General features: G+C 39.4%; 2 protein-coding genes across 2 annotated transcripts; both read left to right on the forward strand.

The window, feature by feature from the left end:
- Positions 1-34: 34 nt before the first annotated feature.
- Positions 35-16,199, forward strand: trnt1 (tRNA nucleotidyl transferase, CCA-adding, 1). Its single transcript, XM_049578769.1, has 8 exons — positions 35-154; positions 350-479; positions 4,300-4,493; positions 8,476-8,614; positions 8,775-8,901; positions 9,020-9,213; positions 12,473-12,726; positions 15,292-16,199. Exons 2-8 carry the CDS (start codon positions 350-352, stop codon positions 15,535-15,537), a joined length of 1,284 nt encoding a protein of 427 aa, XP_049434726.1. The 5' UTR covers positions 35-154; the 3' UTR covers positions 15,538-16,199.
- A 40-nt stretch (positions 16,200-16,239) lies between these two features.
- Positions 16,240-21,238, forward strand: avpr2b.1 (arginine vasopressin receptor 2b, tandem duplicate, 1). The gene is made up of 2 exons (XM_049578783.1): positions 16,240-17,106; positions 18,094-21,238. The coding sequence occupies exons 1-2, from the start codon at positions 16,242-16,244 to the stop codon at positions 18,300-18,302; spliced, it is 1,074 nt and encodes a 357-aa protein (XP_049434740.1). The 5' UTR covers positions 16,240-16,241; the 3' UTR covers positions 18,303-21,238.
- The last annotated feature ends 4,386 nt before the right edge of the window (positions 21,239-25,624 follow it).

Genomic DNA, 25,624 nt, shown 5'->3' on the forward strand with positions numbered 1-25,624 from the left:
TTTAAACCACGCCCCGTGAGCTGATGAAACCACACGCTATTGGCCAGCAACTGCACGATATCGAAACACTTCCTGTAAAGCTTCAGAGCAGAGAAGGTTGTAAGGAATCGGTAACTACGCTGTCCAGTTATAAAGTCTTCTGTTATAGTAGCAGGTCAGTTCTGTCTGTTATGTTTGGTGAGTCTGAACTGACACGTTGACGTTGCTCACGAGCTGCCAGTGTGTGAGCCGTGTGCCAAGCGCACGCGGACCGCTAAAGCTCGCGAGCATGACTTCAGTGATATGTAACGTTAGCTAACTCGATAAAAGCTCAAACAGGCACCTGACGACGTTTTTGTTGTTTGTACAGATGTGGTGCAGAATATTGAGTCCTCGGATTGTTGGTAGAACAGGTTTCTGTTGGAGGAGTCTCTTCACTATGCAGCTGAAAACCAGTGAGTTCCAGTCTCTGTTCACTGAAGGACTGAATGGACTAGCAGGTGAGTTGCAGCTGTGACCAGACACCTGACCAGTTATGGTCACTTACAGCTCTACCCTTCTACACTTGTTGTCTCAGAGACAGTGGGAGTAAAAGTAGTTAGTGTTTCACAAATGAGGGAAATTTGAAAGAAGAAATTTAAACGTTTGAGAGGGAGCAATAAAGTTCAAAATGATCTGATTTTTACATCAATACTTTGATGAGTTCATATAACCATATTTTGTCAACGCTTAATTTTCAATGAAATAATCAGAGCAAGACCACTTATTTGGCCAGGTAGGTACTGGCTCATTGCAATACAATATCAGCATATGTGTCGCCTTCAACAACAGTTAACACACCACAGAAACGTGTGTGTGTGTCTGTGTGTGTCTGTGTGTGTGTGTGTGTGTGTGTGCGTGTGTGTGAGACAGTTTGCCCACCACAGAGCACTGGCATGTTTGTTTTCTACTGTGAAATGTCCCTTTTAAGTTCTGTAAAGGAACTGATGTTAGGGATCCTTTTCAGAAATGTCTGTGTATGTTGTGTGTTACTACATCCACACAGTAGTACATGAGACGGATAATCTGTGGGAAAAATCATGTTTCTCTGCCTTCTCTTAGTGCTTCTAATGGCATTTGCTAGAATCCACCAAGACTGAGAAATGATATGCAAAGAGTGCATAACACTTGTGTCTGTGCCGCAAAGCAATACGATTACATTGTTAAACCACCTAAAAAAAAGTATAATCTGCAGTAACATGAGTGCATGAAGGCCAAGAAAAATAACGACACTAATGTTACCCCACTGAATCCCTGTCCTTGTCCAGTGTCACCTCAGTCATGATAGCAATGTTTCAGTGTGTCACAGTACCATCACTGTAGGAGATGCACTGAACTCAGGTGAAGAAGAACATTATTTTGTGATGCAAAGATTAGTACGGTAGCAGGAATGTAGCACAACATGGAAGCGAAAGCAGTGCTCCGTTGATTCAAATGTGAACATGAAAAAATATATGTCCCTGAAAACAATGAATAATCTAGACAAACAATCATGATCTCAATATTGATCAGAATACTCACGATTATCATTTGGCCCAAGAAGATTCTGTTACTGCATTTCCTATTTCTTGCCTCAAATGTTCTCAGAAACATATTTTAGTGTTCTGTTTGGGTGTAAAATAAGATGGTTTGCTCTGGCTGGTGGGCACTGCTTCGTTTGGGCTCGACTGTTTCCGATACCCCCACTAAATTATGTTTCTGAAAACACTCAGTACGTTTACATGCACAGTTTAATGAAATGAAATCATTCTAAATTAAAGTCTGTCCAGGTAGTTTACATGGGAAATATTAATTCCGAATGAGGGTTTACATGGGAGATCAGTTCAATCGCCTTTACTCAGGTCTGTGCAAGGTTTGGGGCAGAGAAGGTTTCTGATTGGATAGGGGGCGAGGCGGATGTTACGTATTTACGTTTACCGGAAAGGTGAGGTAGAAGGTCGAAGAAGGGAGATAGAAGACCGTGCTTTGGCGAATGGAAACCGGTGAGTACAACAAGTCCGACTGCTCTAGCTCAGCCCGTTGCTATGCAGCCCGTTGCTATGCGTGCTATATACGGATTTAATTTTCAATCGGAATGGCCGTTCATTCCGATTAAAAGTGGAATTAAACTGTCCATGTAAACGTACTGACTGATTGAAAATTAAATCCGATTAAAGGGGGTGGTTTAGTCCGTTTGTCATTCCGAATGAAAGAATTTTGTGTGCATGTATACACTCATTCCTCTTTAAATTCATTCCGGTCTTTCTGCGCATGCTCGTTTCCTTGCCCTTCTGGCGCGATGACGTATATAGCGCGCATAGCAACAGGCTGCATAGCAACAGGCTGAGATAGAGCAGTCGGACTTGTTGCGCTCACTGGTTTCCATTCGCCAAAGCACGGTCTTCTCGACCTTCTACCTCCCTTCTCCTCCTCAACAGACGAAGCATTAGCAGAACAAGGTTGTTGTCGTACTGCTGCTTCAAGAATATAAGCAAAACACGCTCGAAAAACGCACGAAGAACGGCATCGTCAAATATCTTGTTAATTCGGAGTGAGGACTACAGTGTTTTCTTCCAGTAAACGTAAACACGTAACATCCACCTGCCCCCTATCCAATCAGAAACCTTCCCTGACCCAAACCTTGCGCAGACCTGAATAAAGGCAATTGAACTGATCTCCCATGTAAACCCTCATTCGGAATTAATATTTCCCATGTTAATTCCGAATGATTTCATTCAGATTTATTTCATTCCGAATGAGAAGCCATCATGTAACTGTAGCCACTGAGACAAGTAGGCAATGCAGTAACATACACGTGATTCATATATGATCAGTGCTGCCTAGTTTGACAGTTAGACTGTAGTTCAGGAGCAGTGATTGACATGATCGACAGCTGCCTTAAAGACTCCTCGGTTCTGATTGGTTGTTTTCCTTCAGTTGTGATGTAATCTTGCAAATGCCATTAGAAGCGCTAAGAGGAAGAGACAGAGGGACATGATTTTTTTCACAGATTATCTGTCTCATTTACTTCTGTCAGGATATAGTGACATTTCCATCAACTATGACAAAAAGTTATTTTTATAAAAGTTATAACTGCAGCTTTAATTAAAAAAAAAAAGTGCTTCGATGTTGTTAGCTGATTTTTGTAACCCCTTAATATCAACACCAGTGTCTGCCTCAAAAATCCAGTGTTGGTCAAGCTCTATGAAATCCAAAGCTAAAGGCCATGTCGTAAAGCTCACTCAATCCTAAATATTGTTCTGAAAAGACAATTTTAAATTGCTTTGCCATTTTACTGTTTTGAGCTCTAAAAGAGCCGGAGGCCTAAAGGGGTACCTCAGCTTTTTAGCATTGCACCTCCATAAAGCACTGTGCCAGGGACAGATGATGCCACAAACGCCAGAATATTCTGACTTTTATTGCCAAGTATGGGTCAAATGCCAAAAAAATCTGGATCCTACGTTTTCCATAATGCAACCAAGAAAATTGTTTTGTTGGACCTTTTTTGTGTGGTAACTATGGCTGGTGCTGGCTATCATAAAACCTGCCACCTTTATGTTAGTGGATGGGTTATGGTCCAAACTAAAAACTCAAAGAACACGTCAAATAAATTTTTCTCATAGATGGTGTTTGTTTTTCTGATATGTTTGTTTTAATTAGTTATTTGATGCTATTAAAAGGGGATTTTACAACATGATTGACAGCTGTGTGTGCCAGTTGGTGTGCTTGCGTTGAGTGGCACTGCTCGTGTTTAGTCGGACAGGTGTATGGGCAGGAACTTGATACTGCGGACATCGCTAATGTGCAGACTCTGGCTCCACATGATGTCACTAGCGCAGCATGGCAGTGGCCATATCCAGGATATTTAGGCTTATTTTTTCTACAGTGGGAGTATGTGGAGACACGTAGTCCATCTTTATACACAGTATATGGTCCACACACACACCGTGGGACCTAATGATTTTAGGGTTGTTGGTTTAAATACCACTTTACATTAGGCTAAAACACATTTCCAAAGCTACTCTGTTAGTAATCAATAGTCCTTCTTGTTTGAGTGAAAAATCAACAGGCAGAGTAAAAAAACAACTTTCTGGCTAATTGGCAAAGTGATAACAGCAGTAAGAACAAAGGGGAGAAACAAGAATTGAAGTGTTTTTGTGTTGCTTCGTGACAATTCCAGTAACTTGGAAAGTTACTTCTCTGACTCTGTCCCTGCACGTATGACTCATTTAACCAGAAAGACTGTTAGTGCCTGTCTAAAAAGTTTCCCACCTGCTGTAAGTTTATATTTGTTCTTTCCAGTGGTGTTTGAGAAGCACCAGCATGAGTTGAGGATAGCTGGAGGCGCTGTGCGAGACCTGCTGTCAGGGAAGCGGCCTGAAGATGTGGACTTTGCCACCACAGCTACTCCAGAGGAGATGAAAGAAATGTTCCAAAAAGCTGGCATCAGGATGATCAACAATAAAGGAGAGAAGCATGGGACCATTACAGCAAGAGTAAGAGGCTGTCTGAGCAGGCGGGATGTAGCTGTAGTTTGCTTTTTTTCCTTTAAATCACTGTTTGGAAGATTTAAAGACTACTTAAACTATCTGCAGCTAGGTTCTCTACTTTCATAGAAGAATAGCAAAGTCAGTGGGTGACAAATAGTTCATACTGCTTTCAAAAAAATATGTTTCAAAGCTTGGCAAGGCAACCAAGGCATTGGTTTTAAAAAAGGACAAGTTATTGGTGCAGACTATTCGACGGTAATTTTAGGGGAGACAAAGTCACAGAGTAAAATGACTAAAGATATTGATCATCAGTTAATGAATGTTCCTTTATACATGAATAAACATGATCAAGTCAGCTGGATTTCAGTTACATAAAAGTGTATTTATGTAACTATTTATGTAAATGTTTACATCTGATGACCAGTTTGATTCATATTTCTATGAGGAAAGGTACTGTTCTGCTTTCAGAGAGGGTCATCGAGAGAAAGTCATCATGAGTCATGCATTATCAATTATCTGAGTAGTGGAACAGAACACAACAGACCGGCTGAGAGATGACAGAGCAGGAGGCTTTCCTTCTATCTCATACAAATCACAGTCTGTATAGTCTAACCTGTAATACTTCTCTCCAGTAGATTTACACTAAATTGATTCTCAGAAATACAGAACAAAGCACATCTTGTTTAAGTACAATATGGAACACGTCTTTCAGTTTCCAGTTACGGGATTATTTAGTGTTTTTCATGACAGTTGGCAACCCTAACATGACCACAGATGTTAAACCTAGAGACTTCAAAGTGAATATGAACATACTGCATTTATATAAAATATGATGGTACAGAAAAATGGCAACAGTGATAAAAAGATCATTAGGGTCCAGGCAGCTAAGCTGCCAGGACACTTGTAATCCTAGGTATTCTTCTTCTTTCTTCTTTCTTCTTCCAAGGAAATCATACCTCCCATGGGTGACTCACCAAACTTTGCACAAAGGTCCAGTCTCATGCCAGATATCCTCAGCTGTAAACTCAAGCCAATAGTCCAACAGCAAGCATCTAAAGTTCAAAACTTTGAAAATTCATAACAAATCAACCGTGCTACAACTTCACAACTTTCATCAAACTGTAGCCCCAATACTGAAGAAACTTTTGTACACTTAAACCTATTAAAAATTATGAAGTTCATCACTCTGTTTTTTTTTTTTCAAAAACTGTAAAACTTCTTAAACCTATCTCCTCCCACAATTTTTGCTGAATTGATACCAAACTTGCTAAAGAGCATCTTTAGACTGTCCTACACAAACTACATTTCTCAGATTTTTGATTTACCATATGTTTGACTGTAAATAGTACTGTAAACATATACATGCACATTCTTGCTAAATAAATCTTCAATGTTCATGGTAGATGATGTGTGGAAAATTTCAGAATTTTATCTCAAAAACTGAATTTTTGACAGCATTTTGATTTTTGCTCTAATGTGAACAATTGGAGTCAATGTAAAAATGGTAATTTTAAACATCAGTTTTTCACTTATGGAGCAAATCAATCATTGTTACAAACAAATTACCAACATCTCCATGCTGTCTAGATGCAATATGTGTATTTTCAGATTCAGATAACTGAATTTTTACAGTGGTTTGAAATCTGCTTTTCCATGCATGGATGGCTGCTAAACCTGCACATCTGGCTTAGTCAATTTGTGAAGCTACACATGAATTGTCATTGACTAATTAGTTCAGTGAAATAGAAATTGATTCTTAGTCTCAGAGGTTGTGAGTTCAAGCCTCAGCTGATGCAAAAGGCAGATTGTGTTGCTAAATTCCTAAATGTCTTACAATTCTTCTGCTTGTTGCTCAGAATTGCCTAAAAATGCCCAGACCTGACCCATCACTGCACAGCAGCTATCATTGTAATTGGTTTTGTTGTTGGGCTACCCAGTTGCATCCTGGGAAGCTGTTAGCATTTTCTTCTTTTATGTGCACTCAATCTGATCGACCATACAAGTGAGTCTTACTTCATGAGTTAAAGATTTTAATGGATCAGCCGTCTGTGGACTGTGGGAGGTCATTCACAGATAAGCAGCCCATTAAGGAAGCTCTACTTCTGGTTTATTTGTTTATTCCTGGAATATGTAAATAATGGGTCTACTGAGCAGAGGTTGAGCACTGGAATATATGGCTCCATAAGGTTTGATGAATATAAAAATCCTACAGTGTTCGAATCAAGTAGGGTGGCTTTACTTTTCAAATATACCTGAGTAAGTTTACTGACTTCATGTACAGTACAGGCCAGAAGTTTGGACACACCTTCTCATTCAATGCGTTTTCTTTATTTTCATGACTATTTACATTGTAGATTCTCACTGAAGGCATCAAAACTATGAATGAACACATGTGGAGTTATGTACTTAACAAAAAAAGGTGAAATAACTGAAAACATGTTTTATATTCTAGTTTCTTCAAAATAGCCACCCTTTGCTCTGATTACTGCTTTGCACACTCTTGGCATTCTCTCCATGAGCTTCAAGAGGTAGTCACCTGAAATGGTTTCCACTTCACAGGTGTGCCTTATCATGGTTAATTAGTGGAATTTCTTGCTTTATCAATGGGGTTGGGACCATCAGTTGTGTTGTGCAGAAGTCAGGTTAATACACAGCCGACAGCCCTATTGGACAACTGTTAAAATTCATATTATGGCAAGAACCAATCAGCTAACTAAAGAAAAACGAGTGGCCATCATTACTTTAAGAAATGAAGGTCAGCTGTCCGAAAATTGCAAAACTTTAAATGTGTCCCAAGTGGAGTCGCAAAACCATCAAGCGCTACAACTAAACTGGCACATGAGGACCGACCCAGGAAAGGAAGACCAAGAGTCACCTCTGCTTCTGAGGATAAGTTCATCCGAGTCACCAGCCTCAGAAATGGCAAGTTAACAGCAGCTCAGATCAGAGACCAGATGAATGCCACACAGAGTTCTAGCAGCAGACCCATCTCTAGAACAACTGTTAAGAGGAGACTGCGCTAATCAGGCCTTCATGGTCAAATAGCTGCTAGGAAACCACTGCTAAGGAGAGGCAACAAGCAGAAGAGATTTGTTTGGGCCAAGAAACACAAGGAATGGACATTAGACCAGTGGAAATCTGTGCTTTGGTCTGATGAGTCCAAATTTGAGATCTTTGGTTCCAACCGCCGTGTCTTTGTGAGACGAAAAGGTGAACGGATGGATTCCACATGCCTGGTTCCCACTGTGAAGCATGGAGGAGGAGGTGTGATGGTGTGGGGGTGTTTTGCTGGTGACACTGTTGGGGATTTATTCAAAATTGAAGGCACACTGAACCAGCATGGCTACCACAGCATCCTGCAGCGACATGCCATCCCATCCGGTTTGCGTTTAGTTGGACAATCATTTATTTTTCAACAGGACAATGACCCCAAACACACCTCCAGGCTGTGTAAGGGCTATTTGACCAAGAAGGAGAGTGATGGAGTGCTGCGGCAGATGACCTGGCCTCCACAGTCACCGGACCTGAACCCAATCGAGATGGTTTGGGGTGAGCTGGACCGCAGAGTGAAGGCAAAGGGGCCAACAAGTGCTAAACACCTCTGGGAACTCCTTCAAGACTGTTGGAAAACCATTTCAGGTGACTACCTCTTGAAGCTCATGGAGAGAATGCCAAGAGTGTGCAAAGCAGTAATCAGAGCAACGGGTGGCTATTTTGAAGAAACTAGAATATAAAACATGTTTTCAGTTATTTCACCTTTTTTTGTTAAGTACATAACTCCACATGTGTTCATTCATAGTTTTGATGCCTTCAGTGAGAATCTACAATGTAAATAGTCATGAAAATAAAGAAAACGCATTGAATGAGAAGGTGTGTCCAAACTTCTGGCCTGTACTGTATATGTCAATGGGATTGTCTCCCAGCAGCGTGAGTGCAGTTTGCTGTGCCTCTAATCATCTGTGTTTTGTTTACTGGACATCTTTCACAGCTAAACAATGAGAACTTTGAGGTGACCACATTGCGAGTGGATGTTCAGACAGACGGACGCCATGCAGAGGTGGAATTCACCACTGACTGGCAGAAAGATGCTGAGCGGAGAGACCTCACCATCAATTCCATGTTTTTAGGTACTGGTGTGTTCAATGACTCACCTCTGTGTTTGCTTGTGTTGTGGAGCTGCCCAGCATGTGGTATCAGTTCAGGGGACATTGTCACTTATTTTATGACATTTATTACACTTGTGTCAGACTTCTTTATTATGTTTTGTTGACTTTTCCCCTCTCACAGGGCTTGATGGCACATTGTATGACTATTTCAAAGGATATGAAGACCTGCAGAACCGTAAAGTTCGGTTTGTTGGCAGTGCTGATCAAAGAATCAAAGAGGACTACTTAAGAATACTGCGGTATTTTCGGTGAGTTGCCTCATTTAACTTCAAACTTAGCATAAATAGAAAGCCAAAGAAAAAAAACATTGTTCCTATTTGTTTGACACTAAAGCTCTTTACCTCAATTGTCTCATTTCACTTCAAGGTTCTATGGCAGGGTGGCCTCGGAGCCTGATAATCACGAGCCTGAGACGCTGGCTTCTATTAGGGAAAACAGTCGTGGACTTGCAGCAATATCAGGAGAACGGATTTGGCAGGAACTAAAGAAGATGGTTGTTGGTAACCATGCTGCTCATCTGCTGGAGCTGATGTACAGTCTGGAACTGGCCCAGTACATAGGTGAGAGGGTAGGCAAGGAACAAAAGATTTCAAAGTATGTTTTCCTGGCATGTGAGGGGAAAATATATGAAGGATAATATGAGACATAACAGTGGTTCCCAGCTGTATTCAGGCCAGGGACATTCTGATTCATGGCTAGCCTCTTAAACGGAGGTTTGGATTTTTTGAAGTGGGGTTGTATTAGGTAATTATTTACAATCATTGTGTTACCTTACAGTACGTGTTGGTTGGCATGCTCACAGTTTGGAGAACTAGGCTGAAGTTGCAACATGGAAGCTAAGCAATCTACTGCTGTAGATAGGGGACAGCAGCAAAACATATTATGGCCACCCAAAAAAGTTTCACCTAAAAAAATCAAAAATAGTTTTAGTGTATGCTTTGTTGAGAGTATTTGCCACTGCTTCACCATTCTGTCAGACAGCCCGTTCAGACGGGGAAGCTGCTAACAGCTTCATTTCCTCATCTATGTTCTCGTCAAAGCCACCAGACTCCACTGACAAAAAAAGTTATTTTAGCTCACTGAATATGGGAGGTGCTGGTCTACTGCTGCCTCAATCAGTTGGATTGTTTTGTGACATTGGTGTATCCAGACTAATCCTTTTAAATGCTAAAGTAACACAGTAACACAAACAAAAATAATCAATCAAGTCAGCAATAGACCAGGGGCGTGTATCACGAAGCAGGATTAATGTCTTAGCGAGGTAACTTCAGGGTTAACCCTGGGTTTTCGGTCTCACGAAGCCGGTTCAGTTCTTATCGGGGTAGATCATCATGGTAACTTACTCTGAACGGCTATCCTGCTCCGGAGCAGGGTAAGTTCAGGGTTGAATCTGATCCTATAAAAAGCACCACCCACTGGCCAATCAGCTGTTTGGAAAAAAATGACTCCGCTGACAGAAATGCAGCCCAGTCATGACGGGAAGTTTAATTCATTTGATTGATTTTGATTTGAAAGTTTATTTTGAACATTAAAAAAGAAAAGAAAGCAACAACAACAGACAATGAAAAGATTGTTCAAAAAGGAGTGGAAAGAAGTCGAAATTTCATCCCACCCCTTCATAAGAAAGAAACTGATCATTTGCGGACACTTAATAGCACCATTAATTAGTGCCAACATTTTTTTTTTTGTTGGAGGAAATGATCCCTGTTAAAGATAATGGGCCTAATTGACAGCTTTGCTGCTGGAAATGTGGAAATTAGCCTATCATGTCTACACTTCATGGTGTTTCAGGGATTTTCCTTTTTGTTTTTAAAGAGGGAGACTAGGTATATTTTTGCGCAGCTGTTAATTTCTAACACAGCTCAATATCAGGATGATTTTATTCAGACTATCAATTTGGTGTTGATATGATTTAATTGTGGCGTCAGCTTTAAGCTTTATTGTAGCATATATAACGTTATGACAAAGAAGACCAATTTATCAGATGCAATGATGTTAGACGATAATTGTAATACACGCAATTCATCTGCGCAGCATTGATTTCATGGGATTCAAGGGTGTGATCAGTGCCAGATGTACAGGTACAGATACTGTAGCTACTTGAACCAGTGATGAGTAATTTAACCTACACATATTTTTATTTGCCTTGTTTTGTCTTGATTTTTCCCTCTCTCCTCCTCTATTTCTTCTTTCCTTACCCGTTTTTTTTTTTTTTCTTCTCTATTATGTGATTTCAATGATGTTTTGACAGGGGAATTTCTTTGATAAGCTTTGAGTGGCTTCTAACCTCTCCGGCACTTTTCTTTTTTTAATCTTGTAAATTTTATATTGTCTGTTTTTAACATTATGTGCAAATAAACTAATCTAAACTAAAACTAAACATTATTCATCCCGTTATGCATTGCCATGCATGTTTCCTCCTCCTGCAGCTGCCACGGTGTTGGCCTTTTCTGTAGTGTTGCTTTTCTCCTCCTCATATTTTAGTAGAATTAATCTCTGATCCTCACAAGAAATACTTTTTTCCCCTCACATATGGCACTCTGTGGGGACGCTCAGTGACGCTCAGTGACGCTGCACTTCTCTCATGATTGTGATTGGTCCACTGCGTGCGCGTTCACGGCTCTTGATAAAGCAACCCTGGGTTGAGTTACCGAGTTGATATCCAGCGTATCCAATCCTGATTGCCATTGTTAGGGTTAGTCAACCCAGGATAGGTCTGGGTAACCCAGGAAAGGTTGATCTCACTTCATGATACAGGCCCCAGCAGCTCTACTGTTAAGCTATGTCAAATCATTGTTCTTCTCAGTAGATTCTGTCCTTGAAGAGAGCAATAAAATGGCTTCATGTCCCTGTCAGGAATCACTGTTTGACAGTAAGGTAGAGCAGTGAAAATATTCTAAATACTTCCCCATCGACAGCACTGCATTGCTTTGCTTGTGTGTCTGTACTCCAGTCTGCTTCTCCAAACTGGGGCATGCCAGCTGACATCTACTGTATGTCATAACTGACTATGGATAAGTACCACTTAAAACCCCATTTCAAATTATCCAAACTATCTCTTTAAAAACCCAGGGCCACCAGAACACCATAGGAAATGTTGCACTTGAGTAAACTGTTGATGACCTGAAGGCAGTAATGAGAGTAATTTCAGTTTTGTAATATGAAGCCTGAACCATGAGACCATTGGCTTATCTCAGCATAACGACTAGAAGCAGGGGGAAATGGGAATACGTATAATGTGTTTCCTAAACATTTTAATATCACATATAGTAATGGATGCACTCATACCACTGAGACTCTCGCCAGTCTGAAATAAGTGTTATGCAAACATTACTTTTTGCCCATGTAGCCCAGTTTGATAAACATGTGCCCACTTGTTGGAACATAAATTCCTTTTTGTCATCGCTCAGTTCCTTTTTGAAAATGGTCGGAGAGAACTGAACCCTGCTATTACGTTTGCCAAGTACAGGCATGAGACTGTAAAAGGGATCAGTAGTGTAAAAGCTCAACAATTTTCAAGAATCATGCAATTAGGAGCTGTTTCTAAATGGGGGAAAATTCAATTTCCGGCCCTGAGATGGAGTGGATTTAATGTCTCTTGACTTCTGTGCCGTGAACTCTGGTTCTCATCAGCACTAGACAGAGATAATTCAATGAGTCTTGATTATTGAACTCTTCTAGTAACCACAAAGGACGTATACCAGGGTACCAATACTTCAGGCATGTCATCACCAATAAATTGTAGTACATTTGGGTTCTATGTCTGACTTAGTTTCTCTAGCTGTTAAAATCAGCTCTCCCATCCCTGCTCGTCTCCAGGTTTACCTCCAGATGGCAATGTTGAGGAAATGAGGCGAGTGTGTCAGAACGCCGAAGATCATTCTCCCAAACCCATGACCATCCTGGCTGCTCTCTTTAGCCGCCCAGAGGAGGTGGAAAAGATGGATCTGCGGCTGAAGGTGTCCAAGGAGGAGAGGACTCTTGCTCTGTTCTTGATCAAACACAGACGGGAGCTTCGCAAGAGTGAAGACGAGCCAGACAGCCTCAAACCCTTCACTGACTTTATCATTGACGTAAGTTTCAGCTTCCTCCAGTTAGTCCACAGAAACAATCAGATGGCAGTTATTCATGTGTTTTATAATTAAAAGGGTGGCGGACATTTATTGTTGGGATTTAATGTGGTCATTGATTTCAGCCATGAATATTCAAAGAGTGCATATATCCTTTTCTAGACAGGCAGGGTTATTCACAAGCATGTGGTATGTAGTGTTATAATCATGCCAAAACTTTTTCTTGCTCAAATGTGGATATTTGCTTGTTTTCTTAGTCTTCTGTGATAGTAAACTGAATAAAGTATGTGTGGGCTTTAGACTGTTGATTAGATATAACGAGCAAACTGAAGCCGCCAGCTGGAATCAGGGAAAATATGATCAACATTTCCTCAAAGAACAAACAACGAATCAAGTAAAATAAACAGCAAATTAACCAATCATAAAAATAATAGTAGTTGCAGCTCTACTTTAAATCGGCCCCTTCTACTCACCGCTGTGATCTTATCCGACAGTGGTCCACCTCCATCTTTCACCCACACCTGAATGCAACATGTTTCCACCCAAACCCATAGTGCTTGGTGAAAGGCATTCTTAAGCCTTATTCACACAAGACTGCTATTACCTGGGGACGACTGGTAATTTGAAATAATTGCGGAGGTCATCTGTGATCTTAATCCTGTGCCAATCTGCCATGTCTGTAATTGGTCAAGTAAAAATTCCACTGCAAATTACCAACCATACTTGGCCAAACACAGAGGTCTTGTTGATAATATTAGTCCCATAAGAATCAGCATCTCCATGATTTGGTGTCGTATTTTATTTTCTTCATCCCTCTTTTCTGCCTCTGTACCAGTCAAGAGAATTATAGGGGCTGCGTTGGCAATTTTAACTAAATGCTTTGACAGCTTTTTGGGTGCAGGAGTCTCGCCACACAGCATGGAGACCCGTTCTCAGAAAAAACAATCTCAAATCAATCACAAGAACAAAATCTTGAAAGATTATGAGATGGATGACGTTACAATGTGTGGCAGAGTCGGCTCTGTTTGTTTAACCCACATTTGAAAAGAAAAAGAGGAGGTCAACATTGTACATCCTCACTAGTAGTGGTGTGCACTGTTTGTGTTATGTAGAGTGGAACTACAAATGCTTGTGCACATCATATCCAGGCGATGATTTCAGTAAAAGCATGTAAAATACAGACTTCGCTGGTCCCGTGTGAATGTGCTTCGTTAAACACAGACATGGAAGGTCATTTCTAGATCACATGAGATCCCCTGGTAACATTGGTCCCATGAGAAAAGGGCTTAGAAAATGTTTTGATCAGTAACTGGAATTGAGCCCTAAAAGCCAAATCAAAATGGATTTGGTTCCAAGTGGGTAAAATACTTGGAGTTGTTCTGGTCTTCAACAAATATCTTAATTGAATAATAATCTCTGTTCCTTTTATTATTAGCAACAAACAAATACAAGAACATTCTGGTCATTTATCTAACAAACAAGTTTCAGTTCTTAGTTTGGTACTTCGCCTTTTCTCAAAACAGTTGAATTTGTAACATAAAGGGGAACACCACCTAAATTATGAATCCCAATATGTCATTTCCATGGCCTAGTTAGGTTCAATCAAAATTTGTGAACATTGGCTGCTCTCTTAAAGCCAGAAAACAGAGGAGTAAGTCTCAAACTTGTGATGTCATAGGGTATAAATTCTGGAGCTGCTCCATAGACCATGAACAGGAGCCTGATTTTGTGGACCCACAGAATGATTGTTTTCTTCTTTACATCCAAATGAGCTTTCATCTGTTGTAGTGTTCTCAGCTCTGAAACACTAAACGTGGCCATACACTCAGAACGTTCCCCTGGGTGCTGTCATTGTGGTCCATGACATCTTTCCCAAGTCATTGTCTATGGAGCGGCTCCACACTTTATATTTGAGAAAACCACAAATGTGACATTTGGCACTCTAGTTTTTGGATTTGAGAGAGAGTTGTTCATGCTTACTGCTACCTTCTACTGAGCTACACAAGGCAGGATGAGAGAGTACACCAAATAAATAACGACACGTCACTACAGAATAACTACAATATTCCAAAGGCCTTAATTGTATTTTCTCACTGGGCGTGTTATTACAGGAGGATTTCTACACACAGTTTGTTTTTCTCTGTGCTCTTCTTACCAGTTAGAAGTGGTCCAAGCTCAAGTAGAAAAATGTGATGTTACAAATTTAAGTGAATCAATCATGATTTAGGAATTTTTTAATAACAATGTGATGACAGTAATGTGATCGCTTGCTTATGTTGTCGGCAGCTGTCGATCAAATGTGATTAAATCATACCTACACAGTCCTGAAGAAGCAGGGCAGTGTTAAAATGTCAGACTCTAACATAATACCCAACTTAACCTGTTGCTTATTTAGTCATGATTATTTGATGTGAAAGAAAATACTGAAATCAAGGCACCCAGTAGCTCAGCAGCAGCAGCTGTTCACACTTTACCTGTCCTGTCCAATAAAGGCAAAAATCCCAAAAAAGAAATACTGAAATCGAGTTTTCAGGGGCTTTATTTCACACACATACTGTATCTTTTCAGAGTCGGGAGCTGGACACTCAGAGTAAAGTCTGTGAGCTACTGAAGTATCAAGGTGAGGAGAAGCTGCTGGCAGAGCTCAGCAGGTGGACAATCCCTCGCTTCCCCGTCAGCGGTCACGATCTGAGGAAGATGGGCATCACGACAGGCAAGGAGATAGGCACCACCTTACAGAAGCTCCGCGACATCTGGAAGAGAAGTGGTTATCAGATGGACAAAGATGAACTCCTCAGTTACGTCAAGTCTTAGATGAGAACAACACAACACAAAGGACAGTAACAGTCTGAACACTTGGCACTGTGATTGTTCTTCTCATTCATATTAATTGAGCAGACAAGGACAAGAACTGAGACATGCACTGATGAATGATATGTAAAGTCCCTGGATAAAGAACTGTTGTACTGATGCGCAGTTACTATAGAAAAGTGTTATTTTCACTGTTATACCTATATGTGGAAGCAAACATTTGGTCTTGATTGCGTTTGGTTTTCTCCTCAGTTTAACTGCAGTTGTGGATAATTTCTGTGGAACAGTGTTCTATAAAAAGGTTCTACTTTTTATTAAATACTGGCATTGGGATTCTGAAGTTGAATTGCATGCACTGCAGCATACAAAGCTAAATCTACTCCATATGTGTGTGCTGTGAGAAATATTTTTTTGTGCCAGGGGAAGGTTGCTCCTCCTCCTGCACAGATGAGGAGATATAAAGCCTCTGCTGGATTTACTATCGCTACACTTTCCGCCATAAGACGTTCAACACCTGTAGCTTACTGGACTTTTAACCACTAAAATTCCAACAGCATTTTTCCCCAAGGAACGACCTTTTCATAAAATATTCAGAAGTTGAATTTCGACTGTCTGCTTACATATTTTGGTAGTTCTTAAATCCCCCAACTTCAACTGGATTCACCTGGAATGGTCAACGGTGCACAGCTACTGGTCTGGGTGGAAACATGGATTGGTTCATTGTAAACATGAGTAACATCAGTTTGGAGAGCGTGCTACCTGGGGATGAGCCGCGAGATGAGCGCTTGGCTAAAATAGAAATAGCTATTCTGTCCATCATCTTCATCACTGCAGGAATCCTAAACTTCGGGCTCTTGTTGGTGCTGTGGAAGCGGAGGAAGCAGCTCTCCAGGATGCGCGTCTTTGTTTTCCACCTGTGCGTCGCCGACCTGGTGGTCACATTCTTCCAAGTTTGTCCGCAGCTCATATGGGACATCACGGACAGATTCGTCGGGCCAGATATATTGTGTCGCGCAGTGAAGTACCTGCAGGTGGTCGGGATGTTTGCCTCAACTTATATGATCGTAGTGATGACGATAGACCGATATCAAGCCATCTGCAACCCCATGGTGACTTTCCAGAAGCGCAGGGCGCGCTGGAACGGTCCGGTGTGCGCCGCCTGGTTTGTCTCTCTCATCGGCAGCCTCCCGCAGCTCTTCATCTTCTCCCGGGTCGAGGTCGCTCCCGGTGTATACGACTGCTGGGCGCAGTTCATCAAACCGTGGGGACCGAGAGCCTACGTGACCTGGACGACTCTCGTGATATTCGTCCTGCCTATTCTCATGGTGATCGTGTGCCAGGTGCGCATCTGCCGCACCGTGCGCATCAACTTTCACATGAAGACACAGCACGTCGCAGAAGCGGCCAGTAAGTCGCTGTCCTCCAGGGCCAGCAGCGTGGCAGGGGTGTCCAAGGCGAGGGTGAAGACGGTGAAGATGACCGTGGTCATCGTGCTCGCTTACATCATCTGCTGGGCGCCTTTCTTCACCGCGCAGCTCTGGTCTGTCTGGGACGTTGTGCCGCCCACTCAGAGTAAGATCACCGGGACACACACTCACATAAGAATGCGTGGCGCGGGTTACTGCACATCATCGGCTCTGATGTGTTGGATTTAGAGAAGGATTGGTTATAAACTCCATAGCGTGAGGAAAACCGTGAAAACAACAACAACAAGCCTTTATTTAGTATTATTAGCACTAGGTAGGATGAAAAATGACTTAAGTATAATAAATGTATAAATAACTGCAGGAAGAAAAATAATAATTAGTGAAATAAATGTATAAATAAATGCAGGAATAAATAAATTAATATTGAAAATAAATACAGCAATAAATAAAAGAATAATAAACACTGACATAAACACAGATATGAGAAACTCTAAATAAATAAAAATAATAAATTAGCAAATGTTAAAATATGAAAATAATTACATAAATGCATAAAAGAATACATACGTATATTTATTTCAACGTTTTTGTACAACATTATTTTTATATTTCTGTGGCTGTATGATAAAGAGGTAGGAGGTCCTATAATCTGCTTCCTTTCTCTCTGTCTGTCCTTATTAATTTCAGCATTTATTCTTTTATTTATTTATTTAGACGTTTTGTCTTCAGTAGGATACCATTATCCTTGGTAATTGTTTTGTAATTCAGATTCCCTGTGAGTGAGTTCATGTAAGGTAACATCTTTAAATAAATTAAAAAATATATATATAAATTATAACCAAGCTGTCTTTTTTTTTTAACAATACACATGTTCATTTAATAATAACAATAGACATGGAAGGGTCTCCACTTGAATACACTTACTGTGATAGAAGCTGTACAATATAGTCTGTCCCAGAGAGGTCATTGCTCCTTATTGCTTAACATGAAAATCAGGATAAACAGAGTTTAACTTATGACCCTCCAAAATTAGAAAAATGTATCTAGAAATTGGTCTTCCCTAATAAAGTAAATCAAAATATTAGATTATTAATATTAATAATTGTTCTCATTTCCTCCTCTGTGTTTCCAGCTGCAACCTTCACCATCTTGATGCTTCTGGCCAGTCTCAACAGCTGTGCGAACCCCTGCATTTACTTGCTGTTCAGCGGGAAGCTGCCCAAGTCGCTCATGGCCCTGATGTGTGACGGTCAGCCTGATATGAAGGAGTCCATCCAGGAAGACGCCACCATGGTCAGCTCCCTGTACATCAGCCTTAAGAGTATATCGGACTGCAAATAAAAGTACTGAAGCCTAGGACGCTTGTCTCACCTCAGGCCAGCCTGGTGAACATGGTATAAAATATGGATCCCTTGGAGAAAGACTGACACCCTCTAATATCTGTGAGGACGAACATTATAACAGAACTACAGCTCGCTGTTGTTAGAGAAATGAACAATCTATGAAATGCTTTCATGCTGAAACCACACGAGTCTTAACAGGGACGTTACAGAGAAACATTAAGTGTGATACAGTTGCTATAAAGTCACGTTTATACTTTTATTACTGTAGAATTTCACCAACACTTTATATGAAGATACTTATATCGAACATTAACTAGTTGCTTATTAGCATGCATATTAGTAGCATATTGGCTCTTCATTAGTCATTATAAGGCACTTATTCTGATGACTGTATTCTATAGGCCATTAACTAAGAGTCTTGCCTCACCAACCCTCTCCATTTCTGCTTATTGATTGTATGGAAGTTGTTGCACATGCATTATGAGTTGTTATAATTATAAGGTGTAGTACCACAAGAATAGTCACTTAATACATATGGTCTATTCTTCTGTAACAAAACCAAAACCACAAGTGTTAATAGTGTCAACATAACTCTAAACTAACTCTTTCTAGTACCAGATATATCCTCCAAATATGTTCTAATGTGATGCCTTGCTCATAACTAATTCACTAGTATTCTGACACTTATTAACCCACATAGGTTCCCCTTCTGAAGTTGCCTCCTCTTAACACTTAGTAAATCCATTATAGCACACAACTTATACAATTAACAGACCCTGTGCTTATGTGATGGGTTACAAAGCTATTAAGATGTTCTGCCTGGTCACTAACAGGGGAACACCGCCTAAATTAAGATTCTAATTTCTAATAAGTTCTAATAATAAGTTATTTCCATGGCCTAGGAAGGTTCAGTCAATATTTGTGAACATGAGCAGCTCTCTCAAAGCCAGAAAACAGAGGAGTAAGTCTTGATGCGATGTCATCAAGTATAAAGTCTGGAGCTGTGAACCCACAAACTGTTCAAAATGACCTTTATTCTGTTTTAGTGTTCTCAGTTCCAATAGACAAAATATACCCATATACTCACAACATTCCTCTGGGCGCTCTCAGTGTCAACTACAACATCTGTCCCAGATCACTGTGTATAGAGGGGCTTCAGACTTAATATGCTGATGACATCACAAACGTGAGTGATTTTTTTATTTATTTATTCATTTATTTATAATTCTATAATTCTGAAAATTGGTGTAGTTCCCCTTAAGTAGTTGTATGCTATAGTATATTTACTAAGTGTGAATAGAGGATAACTTTAGAATAGGGAACCTGTGTGGGTTACAAGTGTGACAGCAGAGGTGAATTAGTTATGAGCAAGACCTCACTTTAAGATGGAGAATATATTTAAAATAAAAAGACTTAATTTAGAATTAATTGGACACTATGAACATTTATCGTTTTGCCACATAAGAATAGACCATATTTATTAAGTGTTATTCAGGTAGAATGACTATCCTTGTGGTACTACCACCTTGTAAGGCCCATACAGAGCAAAGCATATTTAGATCATAATTCATGAGCAACAACTTCCTTACTTACTAACAGTAAGCAGAATTAGGAGGTTACTGACGGAAACCTGTCAGTTAATGGCCTGGTTAAGAACATTGTCATACAGAATTAGGCATTAATAAGAGCTTTATAATGACTATTAATGAGTCAATGTGCTACTAATATGCACGCTAATAAGCAACTAGTTCATGCTGAATATATGTATCTTCATATAAAGTGTTGCCAAATATCTACAGTAATCCTTTGACATTAAAAAACAGCAACTAGCGACTATAACAACTGTTTTTAGCCGTTAGTTATATGGTTCAAGAGATGACAGTGTTGGTCAGTCACTTTGACCCAGACTGAAATATCTAAACGACTGGATGATTTTCCATGAAATTTTGTACAGACATGCATGTTCCCAAGAGGATGAATCCCAAAGACAGTCATGATTCCTTGACTTTTCCTATAGTGCTACCAGCAGGTCAAAGTTTTCACTTGTCCAGTGAAATATCTCAACATCCACTTGATGGATTGGCATGAAACAAACAGACATTCATGGTTCCCAGAGGATGAATCCCACTGACTTTGTTATTTCCCAGTACCACCATGAGGTTCACATTTGTGATTTCAAATGAAACTGTCCATTTCTTTGGTTAATGACTGAATACCTGCAAAACCACTAACATTCCCATCAGACTCAGGTGTACTTTGTGTTTAGTACTTATCAGGAAATGATGCAAGCATGCTAACACACTAAACTAAGATGGTGAACATGGTGCACATTGTATCTGCTTAACATGTTAGCATTGTCAATATGAGCATGTAAGTGTGCTGATGTTAGCATTTAGCACAAAGCCTTTTTACATCCTCACAGAGCCGTTAGCACAGCACAACATGGATCAGGTTATTTTATCAGAAAGACATAAATATTAACAAGAATCATGAAACAGACACCATTTGCATTAAAGTTGTTAGTATATTTCATTCTGTGTAATGCTTGTTTGTGTAACAGTTGAACTTGTGAAATGATGAGAAATAATTCTGTAATTTTTAATAATTCATCTATGTGCTGTGTGATCTTAAAGTGTTTCATTCAAATGTCAATGCGGTTTCTCTTGTTAAATGTAGCAGTTCACATGTGTTGTATGCCCTTTAGGCTAAATTTAATTATTGAGTTTACATCTGTATATATGATCATATATGATATGTGTTAGTTGTTGGCTAAAATAGTCAGTTGTCACACAACAGACGAGTCTGTGTTTGTTAAGTAACTTCAAATATGCAGCAAGATGCTCAGTGATCAATGTTACAACATGTTTACATTCTTCAAAGACCTTTTTCTCTCAGCCCATGAGGAGTGATGATTTCTGAGGTGTTGCCAAATAAACTGACTTTTCACAAGTGTGTTTTCTTTCTTCTCAACAGCACTGTCCTGTTGAGATAAATGTCCCCTTGGATTTACTGTTGAAATGCGTATTTGAAATCTTGAAAGGGCAGACTTCTGTTTTGTTTACCGTTTATCTTGTTTTTCTGCAGTATGACACCTGCAAGTTTTCACCTGCTCCATTTGGAGAATGGGAACATGTTGAAACTACCAGGTGACAGACAGGCAGAGAGACATATTTTCAAAGAAAATTGCTGTGTTTTGTCCCGATGATTACCATGTGTGCCACTAGCTGCAGAGCAACCTGGCATTTTTCTTTCACTACATGAAAGTTTTGAATATCTAATTTCTGTGCCTTCACTGAGCTGCACGGACAAATCCACCAGAAATCAGAGATTTTCTGGCAGCTGGATGCGACTCAACTCTAACCTTGAACGCTAACAGAATGACCAGCAGCCACTACTGCAGCGTCCTCAGCAGCTACCAAGCGCTAACCTCCAGGGCTGAAACATGACGCCAATGTCAGAAGTGCCAAAAACAGCAGTTCCTAAAATGGCCACTTGAATCCCCAATCCTCAATCCTCAATCCCCATAGATGCTCACTTCACTTTACAGCAAAAGTAAACATATTTACAGCCTGGTGCAGTATAATACAAAGATATATCAACATAAATATATATAAAAAAGGAAAATAATGTATAGCCTTACACTGTAACACTGTAAAGCTAGAGTGCTACACGAAGTACTGTACTTCACTGGACATACTGTCACTCCTGTCTATCCACCCAGGTCCTACTCCTGTCTCCTCAGATACTGAGGCTTGGTCAGTGGCCCATCTGCATCAGCTACTGATGTACTAGGGCACCCTTTAGCAGCAGTTTAAGATGCTCTGAGCCACTATCGTGGTATAATAAGCATGAAAGTCCACATTGGGATGGATGGTGGATGGGTCAAACAAACTCCGGACTTTCACCCTAAGAGCCTGCTGTTCGTGTCCAGTGTGAAACCACACATTAGTCAAGTTGTTTTAAAAAACAACATAGTATGCAAGTATATGTAGCACATTAGGCTAATGATATATGTCATTTGATGTGATATTACATCAGTAAAAGGTGAACTTATTTTAAGCAAAACCATGATGTTTTTTCTGTAAACCTGACCACGTGCTTTTGTTGCCTAAACCTAGGGAAGTAAACCTTAAAGTTTTTTATCTACATTTCAAGTTCATTTGGAATAATACTGCATGCATTTAACAAGCAGAAACTGTACATTTCCTGGGAAAACATAAGTTTGTTTTAGAAAGAGAATGTATGTAACAAGCACAAATTGACACACCATCCCTGAACAGTCAAAACTGACATAATTTTTCCTCGTGATGCACCTAGGGAAAAAATCTAATTGCATGCCATAACCATCCCTTGCAATGTTCTGCTGTGATGTCATTACAAGCAGCATCCATTGCAGTAAGCAGAGATATTTGGTCTTGAGACCAATGATCATACACTTTCCAGGAAAGGATTACAAGAACAACTGGATTCAGGAGCATATGGTGGGAGAAACATCATCATCCTTTGGTCGACAGCAAACCATTCCCTGATGATATTTGCATGGAGGAAGCTTACATTATCCCAAAGGATTACAGAAGTTGGCAAGTCATGCCATACCAAACCTCTCTTGTTCATGAGTTTCTGGGTGTTGTATGGGCCAGTACTGGGAATATGTATGCTCTCAACATTCTCAGATATTGCAGCACATATTGCCCCTGTGTTTGCTTCTGTGGCTCAGTGGCCTGTAACATTTTGGCCACGTCTCCTGCCTTTGGCCAGCACCTCTCATCTGCACCCAATAGCAATCCAACCAATTTTCCTCAGTGGGAACTTTCAGTGCCTCGAAGACAGCCATAAAATGAGCCAGAGACTTGAGATTTAATATAATGTCTCTGTCTCTGTCCCCACAAAGTATTCTTTCTTTGAAGAGAATCCACTTCACTCGTAGTGAGCACAGTGACTGATCACGTGGAATTATGGATTTCTTTCTGCCATTTCCGAACGCTTTGTTGTTTTCAAAGGTCTTTCCTAACAACAGAGACATCAAACTCAAAGGTTGTTGCAGGGTATTGGCTGGATCAGTGTGCATAAATGAGGTGTTTACCAGCTCTAATGATGACTATAATACATACAGTATGTAGGTGGATGAAAGGGGGTATATCTAGGAAAAAGCTTGAGCTGATTTTTAACCATTCAGAACATCTTGTATGTACTGTATAGTGGAGAATGTGAAATGAATAATACCACTGATACAACCATAATGTTACGAAAGTCTGAGTACAGCTTCAAAACTCATTTAATATGGGGTGCCGTTTGTAAAGTGGCTCACGCTGAAAATAACATCAACATTTTGCCACATTTAGCTTTAAACAATGTTTAAAAAAGTGTTGTGAATTTTTTAACGTCACCTTTTACCACATTTACAGCAATATTTGTTAACTATAAATATATATAAATATATTAAATAGTTAAATCTAAATATTAAATGTGGCACCTAAATGTTAAATCTAAATATTAAATCTAAATCTAAATCTAAATGCTAAATATTAAATCTAAATCTAAATGCTAAATCTAAATCTAAATGTTAAATCTAAATCTAAATGCTAAATCTAAATCTAAATCTAAATCTAAATGTTAAATCTAAATCTAAACCTAAATGTTAAATCTAAATCTAAATCTAAATGCCAAATCTAAATCTAAATGTTAAATGTTAACTCTAAATCTAAATGTTAAATCTAAATGTTCTGGGTGAAACTAAATATTTAGCTAATATGCAAATTCACACTGCCGGTCACCGGAAGTACCAAAATAAAAGCTCGAGATGGTCAGACTGTGTTTATAGTATCAAATGACAAATTAAAACCACTTATCGGGTGAACACTTGAACATACATTAGCGTAATAATAACTACACAACACAAAACTGCTTTGCTAGCTTTTCTATCCAAAAGTATTTGTAAACAACAAGGTGATTCCCTCCGAAGGAACAGTAACAACTCAAAGTACACGTCAAATAAAATTTCTCCAAACATGTTTTTTGTTATTTTAGGTAGTTATTATCACGCTAATGTATGTTCAAGTGTTCATTTCCCCCGATAAGTTGGTTTTAATTCGTCATTTGATTCTATAAACACAGTCTGACCATCTGGAGCTTTTATTTTGGTACTTCCGGTGACCGGCAGTGTGAATTTGCAAATTAGCTAAATATTTAGTTTCACCCAGAACATTTAGATTTAACATTTAACATTTAGATTTAGATTTAATATTTACATTCAGATTTAGATTTAATATTTAGATTTAGCATTTAGATTTAGATTTAATATTTAGATTTATATTTAGCATTTAGATTTAACGTTTAGATTTAGATTTAGATTTAATATTTAGATTTAACATTTAACATTTAGGTGCCACATTTAATATTTAGATTTAACTATTTAATATATTTCTAAGTTAACAAATATTGCTGTAAATGTGGTAAAAGGTGACGTTAAAAAAATTCACAACACTTTTTTAAACATTGTTTGAAGCTAAATGTGGCAAAATGTTGATGTTATTTTCAGCGTGAGCCACTTTACAAACAGCACCCCATAATTTAAAGGCTTTTACTTTTATTTTGGATGAGCCTCATTCTTCCTCAGATCCTTCCATATCACATAGGGTCACGCTAAATAACAAAGCATGCGCCTTATACGTTTGAAAACAAGGTCAGTAGTCTCATGTTAAAGAACAACTTTGTATTTATTTGGAGATTTAATGTTGAGCAGACTGAGCACTCCTGGTGACGAAATTCTGTGTTTATACTGTTTCATGATGACGAGCTAAGAGGAATACTCTTCACAGGACAGTCATATGACAAGATGCAAAAGAACTGCATATTTATTTGTTTTTAATAGGTTCTGAATGAAATTGGGGAACTATGGCCTGACACAGAAGCAATATAAGTTTGCGGCCACACAGACACAATTAGTTGGTGGTGTAAATTCATTGTCGTTTTTGTTTTAATGGAATAAATCAATAAGAGTAAAGGCTGAGTATAATCTGAACCTGTCAAATCAGGACAGGTTTTCAAGACTGTGTGTAAAATGTTGGTTTTCACCATTCTTATAAATACAGGCCTTTATTTGCAATTATGAATAAATCAAACTCTTCAATTATGTGCCTGAGCTTACCTCCTGCTGCTGTGGTAAAGTGATGTATTGAGCTGTATTGAGCTGATACGTGTTCAAATTCCAAATGACTCAGTGTCCTGAATGAGTCACTGCTGTCTACATAAGAAGCCACTTATATAGATTGTAGACTTGCTTTTCAGTTCAGACCAACAATCCACCACTTTTCATTCACC

The sequence above is a fragment of the Epinephelus fuscoguttatus genome, linkage group LG1 (genome assembly GCF_011397635.1).
Source record: "Epinephelus fuscoguttatus linkage group LG1, E.fuscoguttatus.final_Chr_v1".
Lineage (NCBI taxonomy): Eukaryota > Metazoa > Chordata > Actinopteri > Perciformes > Serranidae > Epinephelus > Epinephelus fuscoguttatus.